Genomic DNA, 24,873 nt, shown 5'->3' with positions numbered 1-24,873 from the left:
TCCCGGACGAGAAGGAAGCTGCACCCCTCAGTCCTGACACACTTCCTGCCTCCAGCACCCCAGCTCCCGCGGGTGGCACAGCCAGCCCGAGGTCCCCCCTTCGTTCCTGCCGCGTTCCCTGGCCTCTCCCTGGTGGAGCACTCACCAGGACCCACCTGCTTCCCTGCCCTGCCCGTCTGACACCTGCTACCCATCCAGGGCACAGTCCAAACACCACCTCCTGTAACTCCAGCCGACACCCCCAGGGGCCGTCTCCGGAGCTGATGGCACTCGTCAGCCTGGATCTTTCTGTCCCAGGGGCCAGCTGCTCTCTGATGGACAGCTAATTCACCACCTGGGCAGCCATGGCACCCAGGACACACAGCAGGACCAGAGTCTGTGATGACCTTGCCGCCAGCCGAGACGAGTGTGGCCCCACTGCAGACCTTCAGAGAGGCGCCGGCACGGGCATCAGTACCTCACGGACACAGGGAAGCTACGTGGACACACGTGGCGTGGCCTGAGGGGACTGACCTCTTTTTTTTTTTTTTTTTTTTTTTTTTAGAAAAAAAATTTTTTTTTGGACAGGCAGAGTGGATAGTAAGAGAGAGAGACAGAGAAAAGTCTTCCTTTTGCCATTGGTTCACTCTCCAATGGCTGCCACGGCTGGCGCACTGCAGCCGGCGCACCGCGCTGATCCGATGGCAGGAACCAGGTGCTTCTCCTGGTCTCCCATTAGGTGCAGGGCCCAAGCACTTGGGCCATCCTCCACTGCACTCCCGGGCCACAGCAGAGGGCTGGCCTGGAAGAGGGGCAACCGGGACAGAATCTGGCGCCCCGACAGGACTAGAACCTGGTGTGCCGGCGCCGCTACGTGGAAGATAGCCTAGTGAGCCGGGGCGCCGGCCGGGACTGACCTCAAGAATCCAACACACAACCTGCCACGTGAGCCCCTGGTGTAGGCAGCTTGTCCCCAGAGGTTTGTCTTCAGGGAAGCTACTTATTCCAGACAGACAGACACACAGACAGACACAGACACACACACACAAGACAGAGACGGGAAGACAGTGCTGTGCTCCCTCCCACCCTCGTTCACTGCCCAGATGCCCACCGTGGCCTGACCGGGACTGGGCTAAAGCCAGGAGCCGGGAACTCCATCCAGATCTCCATGTGGATGGCGGGAACCCAGCTTACGCCAGCCATCACCAGTGAGGCTAGGGTTAGGAGCCAGAGCTGGGAAGCACACCGGGCTCCCAGCGCGGGACGCGGCGTTGCAGCCAGTGTGGTAACCTCTAGGCAAACGCCCGCCCCCGGCCCCTCCAGTCTGGCGAGGTCCTGACCGCCGGAGGTCTCCCCTCCCCCCCAGGCCACCTGTCTCTTCATCGCTAACTGGGCAGTGAGACCACCAGGCTGAGGCACCTGTGCTGCCTCCACCCTCCCGCTGGGCACACTGACGCCACCCGGGGACAGGCACCAGGTTCCCACGTTCCCACGTTCCCGCCGCAGGGCCACGAGTCCACTCACATGGGTGTGCTCTCCTCGGCGTGGTGTCCTGGGGGCCGGACCACCGCAAAGCCGTTCTAGAGACAACAGACGGGGGAGAGTGACCAGACGGGAGGAGCTGACCACCCTGCTGACCCCAAATGTGCAGGGACGGTTCCCTGTCCCGCGGCGGCCACACACGTGGGTCAGAACAGGCGCTGGCTGGGAGCCTTCCCAGGAGGTCTGGGGCCCTCTTCCCCGAGAGGTCTGTCGGCCACCAGAAGCTCCCGGGGAAGCCGCGTCACTAAGTTTCAAGGTGAGTCTGGGCAGAGGCTCCCTCAACCGCTGTTGGCAAAGTTTAGGGGCAGGACACGTGTGGAGGGGTGCCGTGGGCCCCCACTGCCCTCGGGCAGGACCACCGGGAAGCCCCTGGGAGACCTGGGTGCGGGTGGAGGGGAGTGGGCCCTGCTGCCCTCGGACAGCCCCCCTTCCCACACCACAGGCCGCGAGAGGCAGCCACAGACTGCTCTGAGGCTGCTGCGGGGCCAAGTCTGCCACAGCCTCGCGAGGGCTGCGGGCCACGGCTGACCGTGCCGCCCAGGGGCCAGGCTCAGGAATGGACGAGTGCGGCCGGCGTGGTCACGATGCACGCTCCGACAGCACTCCCACGCTCAACCAACCCCACGGGCAGAACTGCCCGGCAGCGTCCTCCAGGGCTCCCGGTAACACGCACCCACCCCCCTTCCTGCAGCGCTGTCCCGGCGCCGCCACACGTGCCCGTGAGCACCGAGTCACCTTCAGCCTTGCACACGTGACCTTTAACAGCCACGTAGACACGGAGCAAGTGCAGCCCTGCCCATGAGGACCCTCTCCAGGGAGATGACGGCTCCACTGGCCTGCGAGCTCGCCAACACTGACTCTGCTCAGAGGAAGGACAGGTGGACCGTGCACGCCACCACCGGGACACCTGGCCAGCCTGTCCCATGGCGGCAGCTGTGTCCCTGGTGAGATCCGAGCTTCAGAGTGAGAATCCCAAGCCTGGGCGACTCGTCTGGCTCTTAGGGCCGTCCTGACGAGGTGGGGCAACAGCAGTGGTTTCACACCCTTGGGGCATCTCTGGATACAGTGTCGGGACTTGGACGGGCAAGCACCCCTGTCGCGGAGCGACCAGCGCGCGGGTTATAAAACCACCATGGCCCAAAGGGCTTTGCCGGATGCAGGGCAGGCTGCTGAGCCTGGGCACGGCAGAGGCCGGGCTGGTGCCAGGGCTTCAGGGCCCTCACGGCCGTCGCCGCCATCCAGCCTCCGTGCAGCACCAAGTAACAGGCCTGATGGTCCAGGCCGCCTCCAAACCCTCTCCCCTGCCAGTCCCCATCACCCCACTCCCATAGGTCGCAGCGGGTGGGCGCCCAGCGGGGTGCAAACTCACAAACACCGAGAATCGTCTCCGCGTGCACCTGAGCCGACACGATCCCGCGATTCACGGGAAGCAATGCTGTCAGCTTCTCGACGACGCCCCAGGGACAGAGGCTTCTCGACGCCCGAGAGCTGCTCTGAGCCCCTGGACGTTCCCACCCACATGGTGGTGCTCCCAGTGACCACTGGGGGACCCGTGCTGGACGGGGACTGCCTGCATCCATCACCCGGACTTGACCCTGGGCAGAAGCCCATCACCCGCGCCCCACTGACCTTCAGTTCCCCCGTGGCCACCTTGAAAACCAGCTCCACCACGCAGCCCACGGCCAAGCGGGCCGCCCCCGCCGAGTGCACCTCGTTCCAGATGGTGTCGCTGTCCACCTGTGGAAACAGGACCCGTCCACCATGAGGCCCACGCCCCGTCCCAGAGCCAGGCCTGCAGGGCTCAGAGCTGTGGGCTCCACTCCGGGATGCAAAGCCCTTGGTGTCCCGCGTTTGCGGTCACTGTGGAACAGGCTCAGGCCACATTTGGCTCATTTTTCTCTTTTTTAACCCTGTGAGTTGCTCCGATGTGGAGCCGAGTGTAATGCTGTCAGGGGCGTCTGCTGCGATGGCAGTGAGGAGCACTGTGCATGGTGCCTTGCGGGGGGACTGGAACTGGCGATCTCTTCACATTAGGACTTGGCTTTGTGCTAAAGGTAGCTGGGAGTCATGGGGGTCACCCAGGGTAAGGGCCTGGGGCCGGCAGCTGTGCCCAGGGGAGGGAACGTAGCGGGGTGGGGGTCACCCAGGGTAAGGGCCTGGGGCCGGCAGCTGTGCCCAGGGGAGGGAACGTAGCGGGGTGGGGGTCACCCAGGGTAAGGGCCTGGGGCCAGCAGCTGTGCCCAGGGGAGGGAACGTAGCGGGGTGGGGGTCACCCAGGGTAAGGGCCTGGGGCCGGCAGCTGTGCCCAGGGGAGGGAACGTAGCGGGGTGGGGGTCACCCAGGGTAAGGGCCTGGGGCCAGCAGCTGTGCCCAGGGGAGGGAACGTAGCGGGGTGGGGGTCACCCAGGGTAAGGGCCTGGGGCCGGCAGCTGTGCCCAGGGGAGGGAACGTAGCGGGGTGGGGGTCACCCAGTCTAAGGGCCTGGGGCCAGCAGCTGTGCCCAGGGGAGGGAACATAGCGGGGTGGGGGGTCACCCAGGGTAAGGGCCTGGGGCCAGCAGCTGTGCCCAGGGGAGGGAACGTAGCGGGGTGGGGGGTCACCCAGTCTAAGAGCCTGGGGCCAGCAGCTGTGCCCAGGGGAGGGAACGTAGCGGGGTGGGGGTCACCCAGGGTAAGGGCCTGGGGCCAGCAGCTGTGCCCAGGGGAGGGAACGTAGCCGGGGGGGGGGGTCACCCAGTCTAAGAGCCTGGGGCCAGCAGCTGCGCCCAGGGGAGGGAAGAGCCCTGAGCTGCTCCCACGGGGCATTGCCTCATTCACCATTTGTCGGGTGCACCGGCAGTTCAGAGAAAGCCCCGGCTACAGGGACAGCAGCGGCAGATGCTGAAAGCCAGATCGCAAACACCAGTGTCCCACAGAGCCTGGGGTGGGGAGGTTATAGCCCTGGGCCACACCTGCACAGTTCTGCACGCCAGCCCACAGGCGCCCCACTCCATCAAGACGCTCAGGGCCGCCTGGGCCTTGGACGATGCCCGGGGCCCCACGCCCTCCCTGGGGTGTGCAGGAGGCTCTGTGAGGCTGGGCGGAGGCAGGCTTGTTTAACTCTGCTGCAAGCTGGCCAGACCAGCAGAGACCCTTCTGCCACGCGCCTCCTGTGAGCACCGCAGGCCCCCATGCCCCTCCCCTCGCCAGGGCAGAGCTCCAGGGGACGGGCACTATTGAAGCTTCCTCTTCAAAACAGGGGGGCTCAGAAGGGGCTCAAGGCCTATGTGGACCGGCACTCAGCAGAGGGTTGTTCCCTTCTGTGACCGAACCTCCGGTCTCTAACTGGTTCCCTACATCCACAAGGGCACTGTCCATCCTTAGATGCCTTTGCTCCGGGCACTGCGCACTGCCTCCCCGCAGGAGCCGCTCAACACAGCTGCCCTTTGCCTGCTGGGGGCCGGGCCCGGAGGATGGCACCCTGATGGTCCCCTTCACAACGTATAGACATGCGGGGCAGGTGGTGTTAAGGGTCTTTCTTTGTGTGTTTTCCACCAGGGGCCTCTGTCTGCAGGGCCACAGTGACACAGGGGCACGGATGTTCCCGGAGCACAAACCCCCGCCCGGCGAGGCTCCCAGGCCAGCAAGATGCTTACTGCTCAGGGCCTGCGGTGTGCGCCGCTCCCACGGGGCAGCCTGGTGCCCTGCAAGAGGCTCCGGCCAGGCAGCCTGGCTCCGACTCCAGTGCTGCTGGGGTCAGGCCCAGGGCAGGCCTGGCAGTGACGGAGGCACAACCAGCTCCCCGCCGGGGTTACAGAGAGGCGGCGAAACAGGGACAGGAGGAGGTGGAGGAGGACCCAAAGCAGGCACCTGCTGCGGGGGGCGGGCCGCTGCTGGCAAAGGGGGCTGTGGGGCACCCAGAGTGGGCTGGGCGAGGCACCACGAGACTCACGGCCACAACCTGGCGCCTGTAGTGACTGGGAGGCGAGTCAAACGGGAGTCTTGGAGTGGATTTGAAAATCGGGTCGAAATGACTTAATTCTGTATTTAGCGCAGCTCTGGAAGGCGAGCTCTAACAGTACCCGTGCACGGCTCGTCACTAACTGAAGGAGGCTTTCAGGGGCAGCGGGCAGGCTGTTGGTGCCCGTCTTCTCATCCCCGACCTGGGTGCTCCTGGGGTCCACCTGGTCCCTCCCAATACCCAGAGAGGCCGGTCCCTGGCCCTGGAAGGACATGAGGAGTCCGTCCCACAGCCAGGGCAGGGGCTGCACGACCCTGCGGCCTGTCTTCCCATTGGCGGCCTCCACGGCACCCCGGGCTTCTCTGTGCCCAGTTCATTGGTGACATTTCCACTTTCACCTGGCCCAGACATCCTGCCCTGTGTCAGATCTGAACTTGGCACCTGGGAGCTGCGGCCGGGCAGGCACTGAGCCTTCATTTGCAGACTGCAGACTCCGCCCTGCACAGGGGCCGCTGCGGGGCAGTGCACCCCCCCCCCCCCAAGTCTGGCCAAAAATCTGCCCGAATAGACTGGCCTATTCACAGTGCACAATGAAACCGCTTTAGGAGGGCTTGGTGGTGGCACGAATAGATGTCGTTTATGCTCCTTCTGACGGGATAATTTTCAAAGCAGTGATTTCTGTAAAGACTCCGGAAGTAAACAGTTTTGTTTCATTTCCATAACAGAATCCAGACCTGCAGCTTCACCCACGCTCTGTGATCACACACCGGGCAGGTTCCGCCGCGAGGCCTCTCGCTGTCTGCCAGCCCGCCTCGCCCCAGTGACCGTCGGGTACGGCTTGCACCGTGTGACCGTGACGGGCAGCAGATGGGCTGGCAGCCTGCTGCTTGCCCAGAGAGGGCAGAGAGGGCCGGAGACGGCAGGGCCCCTTGTGAGCCTGGACCTGCCCTGCGCAGGTGGAGGGGACGCACGGCCTGGGGAGACCTTCATCACTTGCACACCTGCCGCAGTCTCATGTGTAGCCAGGAGCGTCCTCTGTACACAGAAAGCCACCAGCGCGCACTGGCCACCCCGCCCACTACAGGTACCCCGTGTATTTATTTTGGTGCAAAACCATTTTTTGAAATGCGTGTTTTTCACTGTATGCATTTTCCTTGAAGTTTTGAAGACTCCTGTGTGCAGGGATCTCCACATTTTCTGCACCAACACATGCTCAGCTCTGCTGCCCCCCGCGGGCTCTCAAAGACCCTCGTGCATCACCATCGGCTTCAGCCGTGGCTGTGGGCTGGGACCCGCACACAGGAGGAGCACCCAACGCATGTGCACCTGGTCCCCAAGCACACTCCTGCTGCCCACGAGGCAGGTGCCACAGCAGCCGGCACCCTGTGTGCAAACAAGCTGCCCAGGGCCAGGTGCCCAAGTCCGGCCACGGAAACGCTCCTGGCTCTTGGGGTCTTTGAAGCTGCGCGGGGAGCCTGCGGCTGGAGAGCAGCTGGCAGCAATTAGCCCTGCAGGAGGGCCGGCACGGGGGGGGAGGGGGCAGACAGGAGGTGATCACTCATGAAAGGAAGACTTACCCCAACACCACCACAGGGGAGCCTGACAAATACGGAGGTCAGGGAGCCTGTGGAGGAGGAGAGGAGAGGAGAGGTCAGGAGGCCAGCGTGGCTCTGCAGATACTCCCCAGCTGCGTGTGCTGGGGCCCTGGCATTTGGGGGGCGCACTGTGGGGTGTGGAGTGCACAGGGCCCCACCCCACCTCCGTCCCAAGGAGCAAACTGGACTCAAGGGTGATGCCTCCCCCAGCCCCGCAGGGCCCTGCACGGGGTCTGTCTGGTGGGCAGGTGCCTGGCGCTCTGCCAGGGTCAGTCCCCCAAGGCATCAGCTCCTTGGCAGGGGGCTGTGGCAGACACTGGGTCCCTGGGAAGCAGGAGGCCGCACTGTGCACAGACTACAGCAAACCAAATCCCATTTCCAAAACACCTGGTCCTGGCACCTCAGGGGTTCACCTGCCAGCCCCCAGCCCAGGGACCCCTCCCTCGGGAGGACTCACACTGCCTGACCACAGGTGACTCCCTCCCACCCCCTCCGTGAGGGCACCCAGCCTGCAGCGTGGCTCTGGGCTTCTCCATGCTGCCCAGAGCTGCTCGGGGGTGGGGGCCCCGGGCCCCCCAGCAGCTCCTCACACGCTCCAGGGAGACTCAGGACTGCTGCCTGCTCACTCACCCGGCAGGCTCCTCGGCCAGGCTGCGTAGGGCACAGTGACCCACCGGGCAGCCCCGTGCCCATTGCCATCCCCAGCCTGAGCTGCTAGTGCCACGGGAAGAAAACAGGCCTTGGGGTCCGCAGGGCCCAGCGACCCCGGTACGAGGGCAGCACTTCCTCGGCACAGAGCACGGGCGAAAGCCTCCGGAGAAGCTGGCGCAGAGAAGCGGAAGCAGGCTTGCTCAGTGGCCCGGGTCAGGCTCTGCCCACCGATGTCCCGGCCAGGCCCCTGGTGACAGGCCTGGTGCACACAGGCTGGAGGCTTGGGGCTCGCCCCCTGCCCCCCAGCTGCGGGATGGCGTGTCCACGTCCCAAGGGGCAGGGCTGTCACACAGGGTCGGGCGCAGCGGGTGAGAGAGGGCTCTGGACTGAGAACAGGCAGCCTCTGACGGGAGGCACCAGCCAGCTGCGGCCACGGGCCCTTCAGCAAGTGGACTTGTGGGTGTTCCCACTCCCCAGCAAGCCAGCAAGTTTCAAAGGGACCAAGGCTGTGTCCACGCTCACCGGCCAGTGCTCCCCAGGCCAGGCTTGTCCAGCTCATCTCTGCCCAGGCTGGGCCACGCAGGCAGGGCGGCAGCAGAGCAGAGGCACAGACCAGGCCCGGCCCTCTGCGCTGTGCTCAGCCCTCACCCTCCTGCCCTGGGAGTCCTCTGCTTCTCCCCACCCCGCCGGCCACCCTCCTGCCCAGGCTCACTGGTGTGCAGGTCCACACGTGAACCTGGGGCACGGGTCAGCGACAGCTAAGCACTGGCCATCAGGGCGCGTGGTCAGCAGCCTGGTCTGGAGGTGAGCTCCCACCTGTGCTTGCGGCACGGGTGCTGGCCACACAGAAGGTGTGGCTTCCCAGTGAGGGGGTGTGGGGAGCTGCTTGGTGTCCAAGCCTCCGCCCGCGCTAGGTAGGGCAGCCTGCGCTCTTATTAAAAAAATTTATTCAGGGGGTGCTCGCCTATACTAATTTGTTTCCCCAAATGCCTGCAATGGCCTGGAATAGACCGGCTGAAGCCAGGCACCTGGAACTGCGTGGTTCTCCCGGTGGATGGCAGAGGCCAGTTGCACCTGCTGTCTGCTGGGGTGCACATTAGCAGAAGCCGGAACGCCCGTGAGCTGGGACATGAGCTGGGGCGCCGTGCTGTGGGGGAAGGCGTGTGCCGGCCGCGTCTGCTCCCTGCCTGGCCCGGGTCTCAAGCTCCTGTGAACCCACAGATGGCTGGCAGTGGCGGTGGGGAGGACACTGGATCGCTCTCCTGCAGGGAGGGGCGGCCCCGATGAGTGGAGTGCTCCCGCAGATCCAGGCCGGGCTCCCTCACGCAGCGCCAGCGCCGCTGGAAGGCGGGTCCCACGACACCCCGCGGGGAGGCAGTGACCCCGAGCCGCTGAGGAGTCTGGGGTGCGCATCTCGCCACATCATTAAGGAGCTACAAAGGCCTCTGCGTTTGGCTTAGACATTTGTAGATTCAATTAACAGAGGAAGGAAAATCACACAGAAGTGTTTAAGCACCTAATTAGGGTGATGCCAACGAAATCTGGGATAATCACCGCCCATTACCGTGTCTGCAAAATCAGACAGCGGACGAAGTGCCTTGGTTAGTGGGACAGTTAAGAATTTGAAAATGCATTTCAGGTGGTGAGGAGGTGGAGTGGACACCCCTCCGCACACACACACCACACACGCACCCATCACATCCCTACAGCCCGTCCCTACACACTCCACACACATGCTACACACATACCACTTACCCCCCAACACCCCATCTCCCCACACACACCACACACGCACCCATCACATCCACACAGCCCGTCCCTACACACTCCACACACATGCTACACGCATGCCACTTACCCCCCAACACCCCATCTCCCCACACACACCACACACGCACCATCACATCCACACAGCCCGTCCCTACACACTCCACACACATGCTACACGCATGCCACTTACCCCCCAACACCCCATCTCCCCACACACACACCACACACACCACACACACACCACACAGCCACCCATCACATCCCTACAGCCCGTCCCTACACACTCCACACACATGCTACACGCATACCACTTACCCCCCAACACCCCATCTCCCCACACACACCACACACGCACCCATCACATCCCTACAGCCCGTCCCTACACACTCCACACACATGCTACACGCATGCCACTTACCCCCCAACACCCCATCTCCCCACACACACCACACACGCACCCATCACATCCCTACAGCCCGTCCCTACACACTCCACACACATGCTACACGCATACCACTTACCCCCCAACACCCCATCTCCCCACACACACACCACACACACACCCATCACATCCCTACAGCCCGTCCCTACACACTCCACACACATGCTACACGCATGCCACTTACCCCCCAACACCCCATCTCCCCACACACACCACACACACACCACACACGCACCCATCACATCCCTACAGCTGTCCCTACACACACCACACCCCCACCCCATCCCCATATGCATCCCATCCCCCCACACAAGCATCACACACACCCCACCCCACCCCCATACTTCCATGCCACACAGCCCCTGCACCCCACCCCCACATGCGCCCCATCTGCTCCTACGCCACACACACACCACATACCCCCACCCCCCACCCCTTCCCATACCACATGCATCACACACATACCCCCACTCACAGCCACACCACACCAGCCTCCTATACTCCCCCCCCCCAAACCCAACCCCTCCCAGTATGCTGTGCCGCAAGACATCCGGCTACCAAAGGAACACTAAAACCCTAAAATGGTCGCCTCTGAGGGACAGCAGTGGGCCATGAGGACGTGGGGCCAACAACTGAACAAAGACGTGGAAATGAAGAGGGGTCTTCGAGGGGAGGACGCTAGCCACGGCTGAGAGCCAAGGCCCACGCAGCACCCACTGGTGACCACGCAGCACGCCCACCTTCGTGGCTCCCACGGACACCACCTGTCCCACTGCTGCCTCCCATTTCTGGCAACCTTCAGCCTGGTATGAACCCGGCTTGCAAGCCTAGAGAATTCTCACACCGTCTAGTGAACTCACACCATCTCAGCCTGACGCGGAATCCACGCCCTGCCAGGCTGAGCGCCACAGCACCAAGACGGACTGCGGAGGGCCCTGGGGCGCGTGGTCAACAGCGGCCTCTAAAGTCGACCAGCGTGCAGGGCTGGGCCCACGTCTGCTGCTCCACACACGGCACCGAACGGTCAGCAGAGGGGGCCTGGGAGCTGCCTTCTCTCCGACGTGGGGCTGCCCGGCGCTCCCCAGCCGCTGTGGAAGTCTGGCTGAGGAGGCACGGGCGACTTCACCATGAAGGCTCATCCCCTTCGGGGCACAAACAGGCAGCCGTGCTGGCCTAGGCGCATGGCTGGGCCCCAGGGGGAAGCTGCAGAAGCCGAGGGTGCGTCCCTGGCCGGGTGCCTTTGCAGCTACAGCTGTGCCCACTCAGCGCCTGGGCTCTGGCAGCCTGCGTTCCCCACTGCCCACGCTGTCCTTGTCCTTTAAGCCTCGTCCTGCCGGCACGTCCCGTCTGCTCTCTGGTCCTCCAGCCGCCTGCTTGGGTCTCAGCTCCCCCACATCGGCTCCCCCTCGGGCCTCCCATGAGCTCCTGCCCTCCAGGAGCCTGCAGCCCTTCATTGGAGCCACTGCTGCGGCTTCTCGGCCTGAGCCTGTCCCGGGTGTCCCTGGTCTGCCTCTCCCTGAGCGCCTGGCTCTGAGCACACGGGGCAGGGAGCCTGCATGGAAAGCGCACACCAGGATGCACACGGCCTATCCGCCATGTGCTGCGGCCAAGGACAGCGATACAGCAGCTCCCTCCAGCGGCCGGGACCCTGTCTGCTGCTCCATGGGGGCGGCGGCCAGGCAAGCAGCAAGAACAAACCTGGCCCCACAAGCACAGGACGCGAATGCCTGTGTGGTGACAGCCCCACAAGGCTGCCTGGAGGGTGTCCCCCACGTGCTTCCTGGGGGTCAGCGATCTTGCAACAGCTGCAGGTCAGGTTCCCCCTGTGGCCAGCACCCCCAGTGGGCCCAGCTGAGGGACTCAGGCAGGTGAGATGCAGGCTGTGGGGCCAGACTGGGGGTGAGGGCTGCATGGTGTGGATAAGCAAGAGCCCAGAATTTAGGACACGCGCGGTCACCTGGCTGTGGCAGACAGGACGCAGCTCCCAGGCACACAGCTGCGGGCCAGCCTGGGGGACGTGGCCATCTCCTGGGCCACTCTGTGGGGTCAGCCTCTGGGATGCACCTGCTGCCCCTGCTCCAGACAGAACGATCCCAAGGTGATGCCCTGAGGCCCTGCACCCCACCCTGTGAGCCACCTGCCCTGGGTCTCTCTGGAACGGGGGGCATCTTGACTCTGTCCCCCACCTGTCCACCCTTCCTTTTGGGACCCTGCTGTGGGTCCCCGCACCCTGGCACCTCCTTGGTTCTGGCCTCCTGCTGTGTGGGTCCTGACAGGAGGGGGCACCTCCAATTTTTCTCTGCTTGCATCGGTCCTCCAGCCGTGCCATCTCTCAAGCCCATGCGTCTTCTCCCCGCAGCCGTCTCTCAGCCGGGTCCTCTCTGACTGTGTGGGACCTCTCCCTTCCCCTCACACCCGGCCGTGTTCTCTCAGGCCACGGCGGACAGCTTGGGTTTCTCTGCCCCGCGCCCATCTCTGCCTCCTAGGAAGCGCTGCGTCAGGACAGACGCCTCCTGCCATCTACTGCTCAGTCCCAACAGCCAGCTGGGGCGCTGGGTGCCGGGGCTGCATGTCCTGGAGAGCAGGGCCAGGGAGCTGGGAGCCCAGTGTGGGGAAGGCGCGAGCGAGGGGAGGCAGGCTTGGTGCTCATGCCCTGGTCTGGCCCAGAGGTCTCCAGCCCAGGGACCCCTGCCCTGCCCTTTATGGAGAAGCAGCTGTCAAGACCATGGAGCTCAGGTGCTGTCATGGTGCCTAGAGTCCGTCGGTCAGCCCTAACTCTGCCCCCCAGCAGCTGAGAGCCCCTGGCACTGTGGGAACTGTGGGAGGTCGCCAAGGTGGCAACCGGCCTGGCACTGGCTCCAGGGCCCACTTTCCTCAACCTGTCACTGCCGATTTCTTCCCTGTTTTTCCCGAACTTGAGTGTTTTTGCCTTCAGAAAGCCTTGTGCCTGGGCTGGGGTTGTGACAGTGTGTAAGGTCGTTGCCTGAGACGCCGGTTTGAGTCTCGGCTGCTCCACTTCTGATCCAGCTGCCTGCTAGCGGCCTGGGAAAAGCAGCAGAGGAGGCCCAAGGACTTGGGTCCCTGCCACCGTGTGGGACACCCGGATGAGGCCCCTGGTTCTTGGCATCGGCCTGGCTCAGCACTGGCTGCTGCAGCCATCCTGGTGTGAACCTGTGGACGGAGGATCTCTCTCTGTCTCTCCCTTTCTCTCTCTAACTCTAACTTTCAAAATACAGACAAATCTTTAAAAATAAAAGCGGGCTCTGAATGAGGACAACCAGTGAACGCACGGATGGAGGAGCCTGTCAGGGCGGGTGTGCAGGGTCCCAGGCCCCCGCACGGCTGTGCTCCCCTGGCCCTGGGACGACGTCCGTGGCGCCGGCAGCTCCTCTCGGGCCTCCTGCGGCTTGTGCAGGGAAGAGTGGCTGCTGGCTTCTCCCCGAGGGGACAAAGGGAGGGAACTCGGGGACAGAAACTGATGGGGGGCGGCTGACGGCCAGGGAGGGAAAAGCAGGGAGTCCTCACACCCATCTGCAGGCCCCAGGTCTGTGGTCTGCGCCCAGGGAGCGGGCGAGGCCCCCACCTCTGTGCAAGACCCCTGCGGCGAGGCAGGAGAGCCTCTGAGAACATTGTATCCATGCTGGCTGGAGTGCTGGTTCAAGTCCTGGCTGCTCCTGGGAAGGCAGTGGAGACGGCTCAAGTGCTTGGGCCCTGCCGCCCATGTGGGAGACCCGGATGGAGTTCCTGGTTCCTGGCTGTGGCCTGGCCCAGCCCTGGCTAGTGCAGCCATCAGGGAAGCGAACCAGTGGATGGAAGATGGCTCACTCTCTGCCTGTGTCTCCCTCTCTGTTGTTCCGCCTTTCAAATAAATAAGTAAACAAATCTTATATAAAAAAAGTTATTTTCATGATGTCAACTCTCCCCAGCCTGCCAGAGGCTGGAAGCAGGCGGCCTTTGGCCCGGAAGCCGGTGCTCACGGCGCCAGACCTGTGATGCTCCCTCTCCGGGCCTCCTCTTGGTCATCCCCGTGAGCCGCTCTGGGCACAGCCTCCATAGTCTACACTCCGCCATTCAGGATTCTGGTAAACCAGTGGCTCTCAGTCCATTTCCTCCCCACGCACGCCTGCGGCAAGACACCGTCACTGGACACAGCAGCTCCCGTGCGGTGAGGCTGAGCATTTCTCTCCCAGACCCCGAGCCTTGGGACCCCCGTGGGTGGCCCTGCAGCCCCCCAAGCCCCGAGGGAGAGGCCTGGAGCAGCCTGGGGATGCCACAACCCTGTCGGGGAGGGAAGGGCGCAGAGCAAATACCTAGAAGTTTCTTACTGTCCAGTTTCTGCCTGTTGAGGGGGTTTGTGCCGTAGAGGAGTGTGTGGCTCTCCGAGTGCACCGTCTGCAGCTCCTCCAGTGTGGCCTTCCGTCCGCGGATGCACTGCGGGGACACAGGGCGAGAGGGCGCTCACAGCTCCGGCGGCCATGCCCTGCTCAGCACTGGAGCAGACGAGGACCCGCCGAGCCCCCCGCCGCCGTGGGACTGGCTTCAGCACACCGACAAGCAAAGCCACTGGGTCATTGCAAGACGAAAGCAGATACGACTCAACACGGTGTCTCAGAAACGTCAGAGGGCTTGGCCTTCCGAGCAGCCGGAAAAGCCCCGGCGAGGGCGCTCCAGCCTCCAGGCACAGTGCCCTCACCGACACCCGAGCGGCGCGCGGCTGGCCACGAGCGCTCACTCTGCTCTCCCCGCCCCACCCGGGTCTGGTCTCAACACGGTGGTGAGCAGCTCCCCGAGCTCGCGCTCCGGGGACCCTCAGCGCCCACCACCCCACCTCACCTGCTTCCGGCTCCCCAGCGTTTGCCGGTGGTCGGGAAATCCCTCCAGCCGAGGCTACTGGCAGACCTCCCCAGAAACTTAGGGGCAAGTGACTGACCTCTGGCTGAGCTACAGGCTCCGCCTCCACAACACAGCGGGCCGGGACACTGGACAGGGCAGGTGCTTTACGGGGACTCGGCTCCGGGGGGGGGGGGGGTGAGGCCAGGCGGGAAGAGCCCTCCCACAGACTCCTGCAGGCCTCAGAGTCCCCGCCCTGCAGGAGATTCGGGGCCGGCCATGCTGGAGCTGGAGCCCAGGCCACCTGCTCCCAGGTCTCCTCCAGGCCCTCCTGAGCTCTGGGCTCTTGTCCACACAGGTGTGGGGGAAGGGGTGACCGGCACGGGCAGCTTCCTGAGCAGGGCGCCCTTTTCTTCGTGAATGTCAGTGCCATCAGGTCAGCCCCTCGTTCAGGCGAGGCTCAGCCTGGACTCTGCCTCCGGCCTCCTCCAGCTCTGCGCTCGGGGGTGGGGGGCACGCAGGCGGGGCGCCGGGCAGCTGCAGGGACAGTGCTGCTCAATGACCCACGGCGCTGGTGCCCGGTTCTGTCTCCACCCAGGCTCTCTGGGCAGTGCCACTGCCCGAGGCCTCCTGGGAGTGAGGCCACATGGTGCTGGGAAGCCAGGTCACGCTGTGTGGACCACAGAGAAAGCACAGCAGCTGGGCAGCCAGCACACGGGCCCCTCCACTTGCAGGCCAGCCCCTGGGGAAGTCTGCACTGCAGCAAGAGGTTCTGGGTTAGACCAAGGAAGAATCTGCACACTACAGCGGAAGTTGGAGCAGATGAGCTAGGAAGAGCCCAAACCTTACAGAGACGTAAGAGACAGACAAGGCAGCGGACGGGGGACCAAGGCTATGCACCTGCAGGAGCTCCCACGGCCTTGCTCCCTCCCTCTCAGTGCAGGCAGCTCCTCCCGGCCTCGGCCCAGGGCTGGAGGCAGGAGGAAGCCCCGAGCTGGCCTCTCCCACGCCCCTGACCCGCCTGCCAGTCCCAGCCCTCCCGGCCTCCTGGCAGCCATGCTCCACTCTGCGGAGCACCGGGTGGCGAGGGGCCCGCCCCCCAGGCGTCCACTCTGAAGGCATGTGCTGACCTGCAGCCCCAGCCCCAGGGCCTGGGCTCAGGTCTCACTGGCGCCCCCAAGTGATCAAGAATGTGGCAAACGTGTGGCATGGTCCAGCTGGCTTCTCTCCTAGGCACCAGCTCCAGCCACCCCTGTCCAGGCCCTGTGGCCCCTCGGCCGTCTCAGGAGGCAAAAGGGCTCCGGGCCCTGGCCAGCCTGTGAGGCCAGCCTTTCAGGTGCTGCTGTGCCCACCTGGGCTGAGCTCATGGCAGCCCCTCCCTCACAAGAAGGCGGTGCCTGGCTACGCACTGCACATGGGCAGAGACGCACGCGGAGGGGCCTGGTCTCAGCTTTCCCGCCACTCCCCTGCCCCAGCCCCCTTCCCTCAGATCTGACCTCGCGACCCTCACCCCCCTCCTGCCTGGCCTGTGTGGCCAGCGCCTCTGCCCACAGGGAGGGTCACTCTGGGCTCTGCCAATGTCCTGGCTTTCTCACACCCCCCCCCACCCGGGTTTGCTTTTCTGGCTGAGAAAGCTTCTCCACACCTCCGGCTGCAGACAATGGACACGCTGAGGCGGAAAGTGGGGAACGCCAGGACGCCGGGGCAGCCGGGGGAAGGCGCGCCGTGGCCTCGCAGCCGCGCAGCCGGCGTCTGCTGGGCAATGCTGCCCCCCAGTGGCGCGGCCATCATGGCCGACCCCAGGAAGCAGGCACCGCGCTCCCTGGAGGGCCCTTCAGGACAGTACCCTGGGCCTGACGCCTGAACCCCGCTCTTCCTGAAAACTTAAGTCACTAAGAGCCGGTAAAGGGGACCGGAGTCAAGGGACCCACAGAGCAGGGAAGCCGTGGCCGTCCTCACTCCTCAAGGAGAAGCCGGGGTCTCGCAGGGCAAAGTCACCAGGCGGCCGAGGTGCCTGGCGCTCAGCACAGCCGCTCGGGCCCTGGCCCCGGTGGGCGCGCGGGGCTGTCAGAGGCGTGGATCTGGATGGCGCCCACCTCCACTCGGGACCTGGGCGGCCACGCAGGGAATCCCTGCAGATGGTGCCGTGAGGTCGCCCGAGGCCACCAGCTCCCGGCTCCGAGCCTCTCCTCTGGTGCCTGCATTATCAGCAGGACCGTGAGGCCGGACACCCTCGGTGACGGCAGCTCCAGGCCGGAGAGATCTGGCCGACCTCTGGCAGTGCTGCTCAAAATCCCACGCGGCTGAGCCTTGCTGTCCTGCCGGCCCCAGGGCCACTCAGCCGGGATTGGAGGGGAGTGAGTCCTGGTGACCGCACACACGTGGCCCCTGGCAGCCGGACTCACACCAGACTGGCCCCCGCCACGCGACTGCACTGCCCCCCACCGAACGCCTCGCAGGGAGTGACCCCCGGGGACAACTAAAGGCCCGAGGCTCGCGTCACGTTCTCAGGGAAGCTTCAGGAAACAGCAGAGCAGGGAGACGATATTTTAATGAACAGCCCGGAGGCCTGCTCTGAGACCTGCAGAGCTCCGCCCCCTCGAGGTGGACGCACGTCCCCGGCAGCTGGGGAGCTCGGCCAGAAGCCACGTGTGCAGGGCAGCGACCACAGGAAGGAAGAGGGGCAGTGCTGAGCGGAGAGGCCCACGGCCACGGGGCGGCGCTCACCTCGCACTGGCTGCGCAGCCCGGTCTCCTGCAGGCGGGACCAGATGCTCTGGATGCGCCCGGCGTGCTCGGGGTGGCTGTTGGTGTTGCCGCAGGCGCACTGGTGCTTCAGCATCAGCGTGTCGTACACGAGGCCTGCAGCGTGCAGAGAGGACCGTCAGGAGCCGCCCAGGACGCCCGCCAGCCCCAGCGCTGCCCCAGGCCGGCTGTGGGGCCACCGCTTCCCCGCAAGGGGGCAGGGCTAGGACGATCCACTCAGACCCCTCTCCCGCCAGGCCAGGAGCCACAGCCAGAAGCAGAGATGAGGCGATAGGGGGCCTGTGGCCTCACTCCCAGCGCTGCCCGTTGGCCCCAGCACTGGAGGCGCACGACACATCATGGGTGTGAGTGAGGAGGTGAGACGAGGGGCTGGGGCGCCCGGCCTGCAGGGTGAGCAAGTGTGGCCTCTAGGGGTGAGCAGTGTATGGCCCCTGCACCACAGGGGCCTGGGCTGGCCTGCAGGGGTGAGCAGTGTGTGGTCCCTGCACCACAGGGGCCTGGGCTGGCCTGCAGGGGTGAGCTGTGTGTGGTCCTTGCACCACAGGGGCCTGGGCTGGCCTGCAGGGGTGAGCAGTGTGTGGCCCCCGCACCACAGGGGCCTGGGCTGGCCTGCAGGGGTGAGCTGTGTGTGGTCCCTGCACCACAGGGGCCTGGGCTGGCCTGCAGGGGTGAGCTGTGTGTGGTCCTTGCACCACAGGGGCCTGGGCTGGCCTGCAGGGGTGAGCAGTGTGTGGTCCCTGCACCACAGGGGCCTGGGCTGGCCTGCAGGGGTGAGCTGTGTGTGGTCCCTGCACCACAGGGGCCTGGGCTGGCCTGCAGGGGTGAGCAGTGTGTGGTCCCTGCACCACAGGGGCCTGGGCTGGCCTGCAGGGGTGAGCTGTGTGTGGTCCTTGCACCACAGGGGCCTGGGCTGGCCTGCAGGGGTGAGCAGTGTGTGGTCCCTGCACCACAGGGGCCTGGGCTGGCCTGCAGGGGTGAGCTGTGTGTGGTCCTTGCACCACAGGGGCCTGGGCTGGCCTGCAGGGGTGAGCAGTGTGTGGTCCCTGCACCACAGGGGCCTGGGCTGGCCTGCAGGGGTGAGCTGTGTGTGGTCCCTGCACCACAGGGGCCTGGGCTGGCCTGCAGGGGTGAGCAGTGTGTGGTCCCTGCACCACAGGGGCCTGGGCTGGCCTGCAGGGGTGAGCAGTGTGTGGCCCCCACACCACAGGGGCCTGGGCTGGCCTGCAGGGGTAAGCTGTGTGTGGTCCCTGCACCACAGGGGCCTGGGCTGGCCTGCAGGGGTGGGCTGTGTGTGGCCCCCATGCTGTAGGGGCCTGGGCTGACCTCCAGGGGCGACAGCGTGGGGTTCTTTAAGATCCCAGTCTGCCCAGGGAGCAACCTCTGCCCTAAGCTCAGAGACCTGGGCCAGAGAGGCTCCAAGGAACCCAGCACTGGGGCTCTGCCCTCAGAGTGTGCACACAGTCACATCACACCTAACACCACACACAGCACAGGGCCCAGCACTGCGGCTCCACCCTCAGAGTGTGCACACGGTCACATCACACCTAGGACTACACACACAGCACAGGGCCCAGTACTGGGGCTCTGCCCTCAGAGTGTGCACACGGTCACATCACACCTAAGACCACACACACAGCACAGGGCCCAGCACTGCGGCTCTACCCTCAGAGTGTGCACACGGTCACATCACACCTAAGACCACACACACAGCACAGGGCCCAGCACTGGGGCTCTACCCTCAGAGTGTGCACACAGTCACATCACACCTAAGACCACACACACAGCACAGGGCCCAGCACTGCGGCTCCACCCTCAGAGTGTGCACACGGTCACATCACACCTAAGACCACACACACAGCACAGGGCCCAGCACTGGGGCTCTGCCCTCAGAGTGTGCACACACAGTCACATCACACCTAACACCACACACAGCACAGGGCCCAGCACTGCGGCTCCACCCTGAGTGTGCACACGGTCACATCACACCTAGGACTACACACACACAGCACAGGGCCCAGCGCTGAGCAGCCTGCAGGGAGCCGTGTGGTGGGCGCCACCCCCGCCGGCCTCCACCAAGCAGGCTGGCAGCCTGGAGCTCTGCTGAGCACCCAGACCGCTCGGAGTGACCCCGCCACCTGTCACGGTCAGGTCACTGGTGGGGAGAGCAGGGCAAAGCACGGGCTCCCGCTTGTGCCAACAGTGGACAGTGGCTCCTCCCGCCCGTACTCCTGTGCTGGGAACCGAGGCCAGCTGAGCCCGTATTCAAGGTGACCCCAGGGCACATCAGTGCACCTGCTGCTGTGTGTGCACGTGGGGGGCGTGTGGGCATGACAGAGAGCACACGGACACCAGGAAGTGCACGAGGCCCGTGTCTGTCTGACCACCTGGCCGCACTGGCACAGGTGGGCCCGCCCTTTGCCGACACTACGATTCTTCCGGGAAGAGAACAAGGGCCTCCAAGCCCGTGACCAGGGAGGGCGGGAAGGGAACCCAGGGCTGACCCGCCCACTCCCTGCTGCCCAGCGTGGCCTCGCCGACCCCCAGCCCCGGGCAGTGCCGGTCAGGGTCGCTCTGCAGGCTGCCGGGCGGCAAGTGTCGGAGCCCGTGGGTGCACACCGGACAGGCGCGTGGCCCTGGGGCGGGCAGAGCCGTTACCTGTGGTGAAGCGCGGCTTGGCAGGGGGCTCCTGCACAGACACGGGGAAGGTGGCAGACGCGGGGGAGGACTGCGCCCGCGACAGCGGCCGGTGGCCCCCGAAGGTCACTGGGATGCCTGCGGCCTCCATGGACGCCTGGTAGTTCCTCAGCTGGTGCATGCGCTGCTGCTCCAGGAGGAGGGCTTGCTGTGGGGACAACGGGGGCAGTGGGGACAATGGGGACAGTGAGGACAATGGGGACAGTGGGCACAACAGGGACAACAGGGACAGTGGGGACAACAGGGACAGTGGGGACAACAGAGACAGTGGGGACAACAGGGACAACGGGGACAGTGGGGACAGTGGGGACAAGGGGACAGTGGGGACAGTGGGGACAACGGGGACAGTGGGGGCAACAGGGACAACGGGGACAGTGGGGACAGTGGGGACAGTGGGGACAGTGGGGACAGTGGGGACAGTGGGGACAACAGGGACAGTGGGGACAGTGGGGACAACGGGGACAGTGGGGACAGTGGGGACAACAGGGACAGTGGGGACAACGGGGACAGTGGGGACAGTGGGGACAACAGGGACAGTGGGGACAACAGGGACAGTGGGGACAACGGGGACAGTGGGGGCAACGGGGACAATGGGGACAGTGGGGACAGTGGGGACAGTGGGGACAGTGGGGGCAGTGGGGACAACGGGGACAGTGGGGACAACGGGGACAGTGGGGACAACGGGGACAGTGGGGACAAGCACGCCTGGTCCAGGGGTTGCATCCTCCCTCACACAGCCCCCGCCGAGGCTGCCCACAAGCCCCCAGTGCCTGGGGTGGCCGGCGAGGACGGGCCCCCGGGCAGGGTGAGTGTGGAGAACATGGCACCACACCCCACCTTGCAGGCCCCGCCTTCTGGCAGAAGCCGGAGCGGACGGGGCCAGGGAATGCCACCTGAAGGCTCTCCCTCACTGCCCCCGTGAGTCCTGGTCCACGGGCCGGCGAGGCTGGTGTAGTTTGGGGGATCAAGCGGGTCTCTAGGGGGTGCTGAGCTATGGAGGGACAGCCTGGAGGAGGCGAGGGGAGCAGGGGCCACACTGCAAGGGGTCGGCAGGGGCAGAGGCAGGCGCTGACCGGCAGGTGGGCGGGGACCTGTGGAACACTGGGGGCCCTGCAGCTGCACTGCACTAAACAGGCGGCGAGCAGAGCCTCGGCCGCTCACTGGGCTCTGAGGGCTTCACCTGTGTGCCGAGCTTGGGCGAGAGGGTGCCCGGCCCCCTTGTGGCTGCCCCCACTCCTGCTCTCTGACCGAGACAGCCTCAGTGCCAGGGACGGGGGCCTGTGGAGGAGAAGCAGGCGCAAGGTGCCTCCGGGAACAGGGATGACCGAGGTGCATGCCCCGCCCCCTTGGGAGGGCGAGTGCGGCGGGAGGGAGCGAGGTGGAGACGCGCCTGCCGCGGGGCCTGCCTGCCTAGCCGCCGGGATGCGGGTGTGCAGCGAGCGGGGCAGCCTCCTCCCAGGACCCCCGAGGCGGAGTGGAAGGAAAGCCCCACCCGTGTCATAAACCCGGTCAAGAGAGCAGGCAGCGCTGCCTCGCCCACAACCCCACCCCGTGTCCTGTCTTCTGATGAACAGATCCTGCGATTCTGCAAGATCAGGTCGGCCCCAGGCTTGGATGGGAAGTGGGCGCCGTCCCAGGGCCTCTGGCCAGAGGAGAGAACGTCGCCGCGCAGGCTGATTCTGCCGTCTTCAGGAAGAGCCCGAGGAGAGCAGTGGAAGAGAGAGCCGGGATGGGTGTGGGGCCGGAGGAGCCGGGAGAAGCCACCCGTGGGTCCCCCAGGCCCACCGCTTGGAGCAGACCAGGCTCCTTCCCCTAAGTGAGTGGTTACTTTATCACCTCCAAGACAGTGCCCCTACAGCTCCCTGGGGGCACCGTGCTGGGACACTGCACTCAGGTTTCGGAAGAGCCGCTTCCTGCATGAATGTCACAGCCTTCCCGGTGCATGGGGAGGGCGCCTTGTGGCACCTGTGTGCCCACACGAGAGGACGAGGAGGACAAGGGCTCCCTCTGTCACCTGCACTCTGTCTGCAGTGCCTGAAACCAGAGACGGGGCCCCTCTCACGAGCGGCGGGAACAGACCTTGCGGTCAGCTCCGGGACTAAGGGCAGCGCGGCCTGCCCCCAGTGGAGAAGCTCTGGCGATCCACACTGCCGACGCAGGCGCAGGTGCCCCCAGGGTGCGAGGCCTGCATTCGCAGGCTTGGTGGCAAACAGTGCCAACTTGAGGTAAGAGCCACGCTGTCCCGCCTGCACAGACGCCGCACACCTGGGCAGTGGCATGGAGTCCGGCAAGGTGCGGACGAGGCAGCACCCTGCATGCAGGCCCTGGGGCCACCCTCTGGGGAGCCGATCAGTTTCCAGGAACCAGCGGTGCCCGGCACGGGGGCTCCTGCGAGCAGCCAAGTGGCCACGGTTCCTGCTGACCCAGCATCTTGCTGCTGGATTTGCTCACCAGTTTCCTGTGAGCTTGGCTAGTGACGTCAGTGCCCACGCGGTACACTCGCTCGCACTCTGCTCCAGAGGTCCTGGCCAGGCCCTGCCGCCTTTCTGATCAGTTAACAACCCAGGCCCATCTTCCCCTCCGGCAGCCGGGCAGAGTTCCGGCTGGGAGTGCCTGGATGTGTGGGAAGCGGGAGACACACACGCACAGCAGGCAAATGCCCAGTGCCTGGGCCCGGCCGACGCGGAACAGAACCACAGGGAAACACAGGGGGCCCTTCCCTGATGACCACGTGGGGGCTGCCGGCGGCCGCCCAGTGCCCACACTCACCTGTCTGAAGAGCAGCTCCTGCTCTGTGGGCGGGCGCTGGCCGGGCTCCGCCTCTCGGGGCTCCGCCTCCTCCTCGTCACTCTCGATGGGCTCCTGCTTCACCTGCACCCCCGCCACCTGCGCCTCCTTCTGCCCAGAGAGCCGCTCCAGGTACGGCTGGTCCAGCAGGGCCTGGTGCTCGCGGAGCTCCTCCTCCGTCTCCTCGGGGTGGCTCTCAGGCTGCCGGGGCGGCTCGCTGGGTTTGGAGATGATCTGCCGGGCAACGAGCGGAGCTGAGTGACAGGGTCCCCACACCTGCACCCCTTGGGAGCACGGGGCGGAGAACCCGGCAGGTGCATGAGCAGCCTACACCCAGGCCAGCAGGTGCCACTCCCTCACCCACAGCGGCACGGGGTGCTGTCCATGGTGCTGAGAAACCAATGCCCGGCAGGCTCCCAGCCAAGGGAGAAGATAGGCCAGCACCTGACGTTTATTAAGCACCTCCTGCATACCAGGCACAGAGCAGCCTGAAGCATGTTGCAGGTGTCACCCGGGTCTGCAGAGGGAGCAACACTCGCCTCACAACTGATGAGTCACCACCCTCTCGACCCCCAGCAGCAGAAGAGACCTCCCTTGGTGCCCGATGACGCCTAGCGAGTCCCAGGGACGTGCTGTGCCCCTGGCCCGTCAGCACAGAGGGCGGCAGGCACTTCCTCTCCTGCTCACTCTCGTCTCCCTCTGTCCTGGGCCTGCTCGGGGCTCACCTTCCTCTCAGGAAACCTTTTCCCTGCTGTGGACACAAGTACTGATGACCGCCCATGAGGTGCCCAGTGCCGTGACGTGGGACCAGGCGGTCTCCGCCAGCCCCCTCCCTCTCACCGAACCCCAGCAGCACACCAAGCCCCCAGCCCCATCCAGCTAAGCTCTGTCCAAGCCCCACCATCTGAGGCCTGTGGCAGGTGCTCTTCTCTGTAGCTCCTTTTCCCACCCCTCCTCCTCCAGGCACTGGCTTCTCAGCGTGGACTGTGCCCCGGCCCCTGGCGCTGCCTTCCCCCGTATCCTCACCCGGCTACTCCCCTACACAGATGCCCGACTCCCTCCTTGGCTCACTCACCCCTGCTCCCCGGCCACGCCAACTGCTCTGCTTACCCCTGCACCTGCCCTCCCTGCCCCAGCCACTGACGCAGCTGCTAGAGGCGCTGCAGCCCCAGGGCATGCTGTGCTAACCTCGTCTCAGAGCCGCGGGGGAAGGCACGCACTCCCTCCACTCCTCACACCCCTCGTGTTTCCCCGCCGGAGCGCCCACTGGCTTCATGGTCGCCCATTGCTCTACCCATCTTGCCTGCAGTCGGCAATTCACGTGAGGGTGGGGCCGTTTCTGTCTCATCCACGCGGCGTGTGGTTGTCACCCATGCTTGCCACAGGACAGGGAGTGCGTCAGACTCCCAGGCAGAGGTGCGAGGTGGAAGGAGGTGAGGGGGGCAGACTACAGAGCTCGCTGGGGCCTGCAGGATGCCAGCAGGCCTGGAGCATCGAAGGCCGGAGAAAGAGCTTGTGAGACGCTGGGGGGGGGGGTAGTGGGGGCAGGGAAGGAGGAAGCGCTGACGGCCAGGGACAGACCACATACAGGGGAAGGGGGCACCGGGATGCGGCCTCCGTGTCGTGCTGGCCCCTCGCACCTGGGGACCAGAGAGGACGATGTGGGCTGAGGGGGAGCGAGCCGGTGCAGTGGGCGAGCAGACAGCTCAAAGGGAAGAGGGGCAGGCGCCCCCCGCGCAGGCTGCGGAGGACGGTCTCCGCGTCGGCCGCTCACTGCCCCCGTCCTGTTCACCCACTGGGGAAGAGACGTGCTGAGCCCCGGATGTGGGGAACGCCTCTTCCCGCCAGCGCTGGCCCCGTCTGGAGGAGTCTCAGGTTT

The 24,873-nt window shown here is 65.3% G+C and overlaps 1 protein-coding gene across 11 annotated transcripts in view; it reads right to left on the bottom strand.

Annotated features, from left to right (window-relative positions):
• HDAC4 (histone deacetylase 4) overlaps window positions 1-24,873 on the bottom strand; it is a 268,181-nt gene that overhangs the window by 26,879 nt on the left and 216,429 nt on the right. For 10 of the 11 annotated variants that reach the window (XM_070071474.1, XM_070071472.1, XM_070071473.1 and 7 more), the window contains 7 exons: window positions 22,977-23,228; window positions 20,169-20,355; window positions 17,476-17,609; window positions 14,229-14,349; window positions 7,038-7,084; window positions 3,151-3,258; window positions 1,504-1,559 (listed from right to left, as the gene is read on the bottom strand). In XM_070071474.1, coding sequence (XP_069927575.1) covers window positions 1,504-1,559; window positions 3,151-3,258; window positions 7,038-7,084; window positions 14,229-14,349; window positions 17,476-17,609; window positions 20,169-20,355; window positions 22,977-23,228 — 905 coding nt within the window. The remainder of the gene's footprint in view (window positions 1-1,503; window positions 1,560-3,150; window positions 3,259-7,037; window positions 7,085-14,228; window positions 14,350-17,475; window positions 17,610-20,168; window positions 20,356-22,976; window positions 23,229-24,873) is intronic. The other variant, XM_070071470.1, reaches the window with a different exon arrangement.

This window comes from Oryctolagus cuniculus, chromosome 3, assembly GCF_964237555.1.
Source record: "Oryctolagus cuniculus chromosome 3, mOryCun1.1, whole genome shotgun sequence".
NCBI classification, from domain to species: domain Eukaryota; kingdom Metazoa; phylum Chordata; class Mammalia; order Lagomorpha; family Leporidae; genus Oryctolagus; species Oryctolagus cuniculus.
The sequence above is the reverse complement of the archived record's forward strand: the minus strand, read 5'-3'. Positions and strand labels throughout refer to the sequence as shown.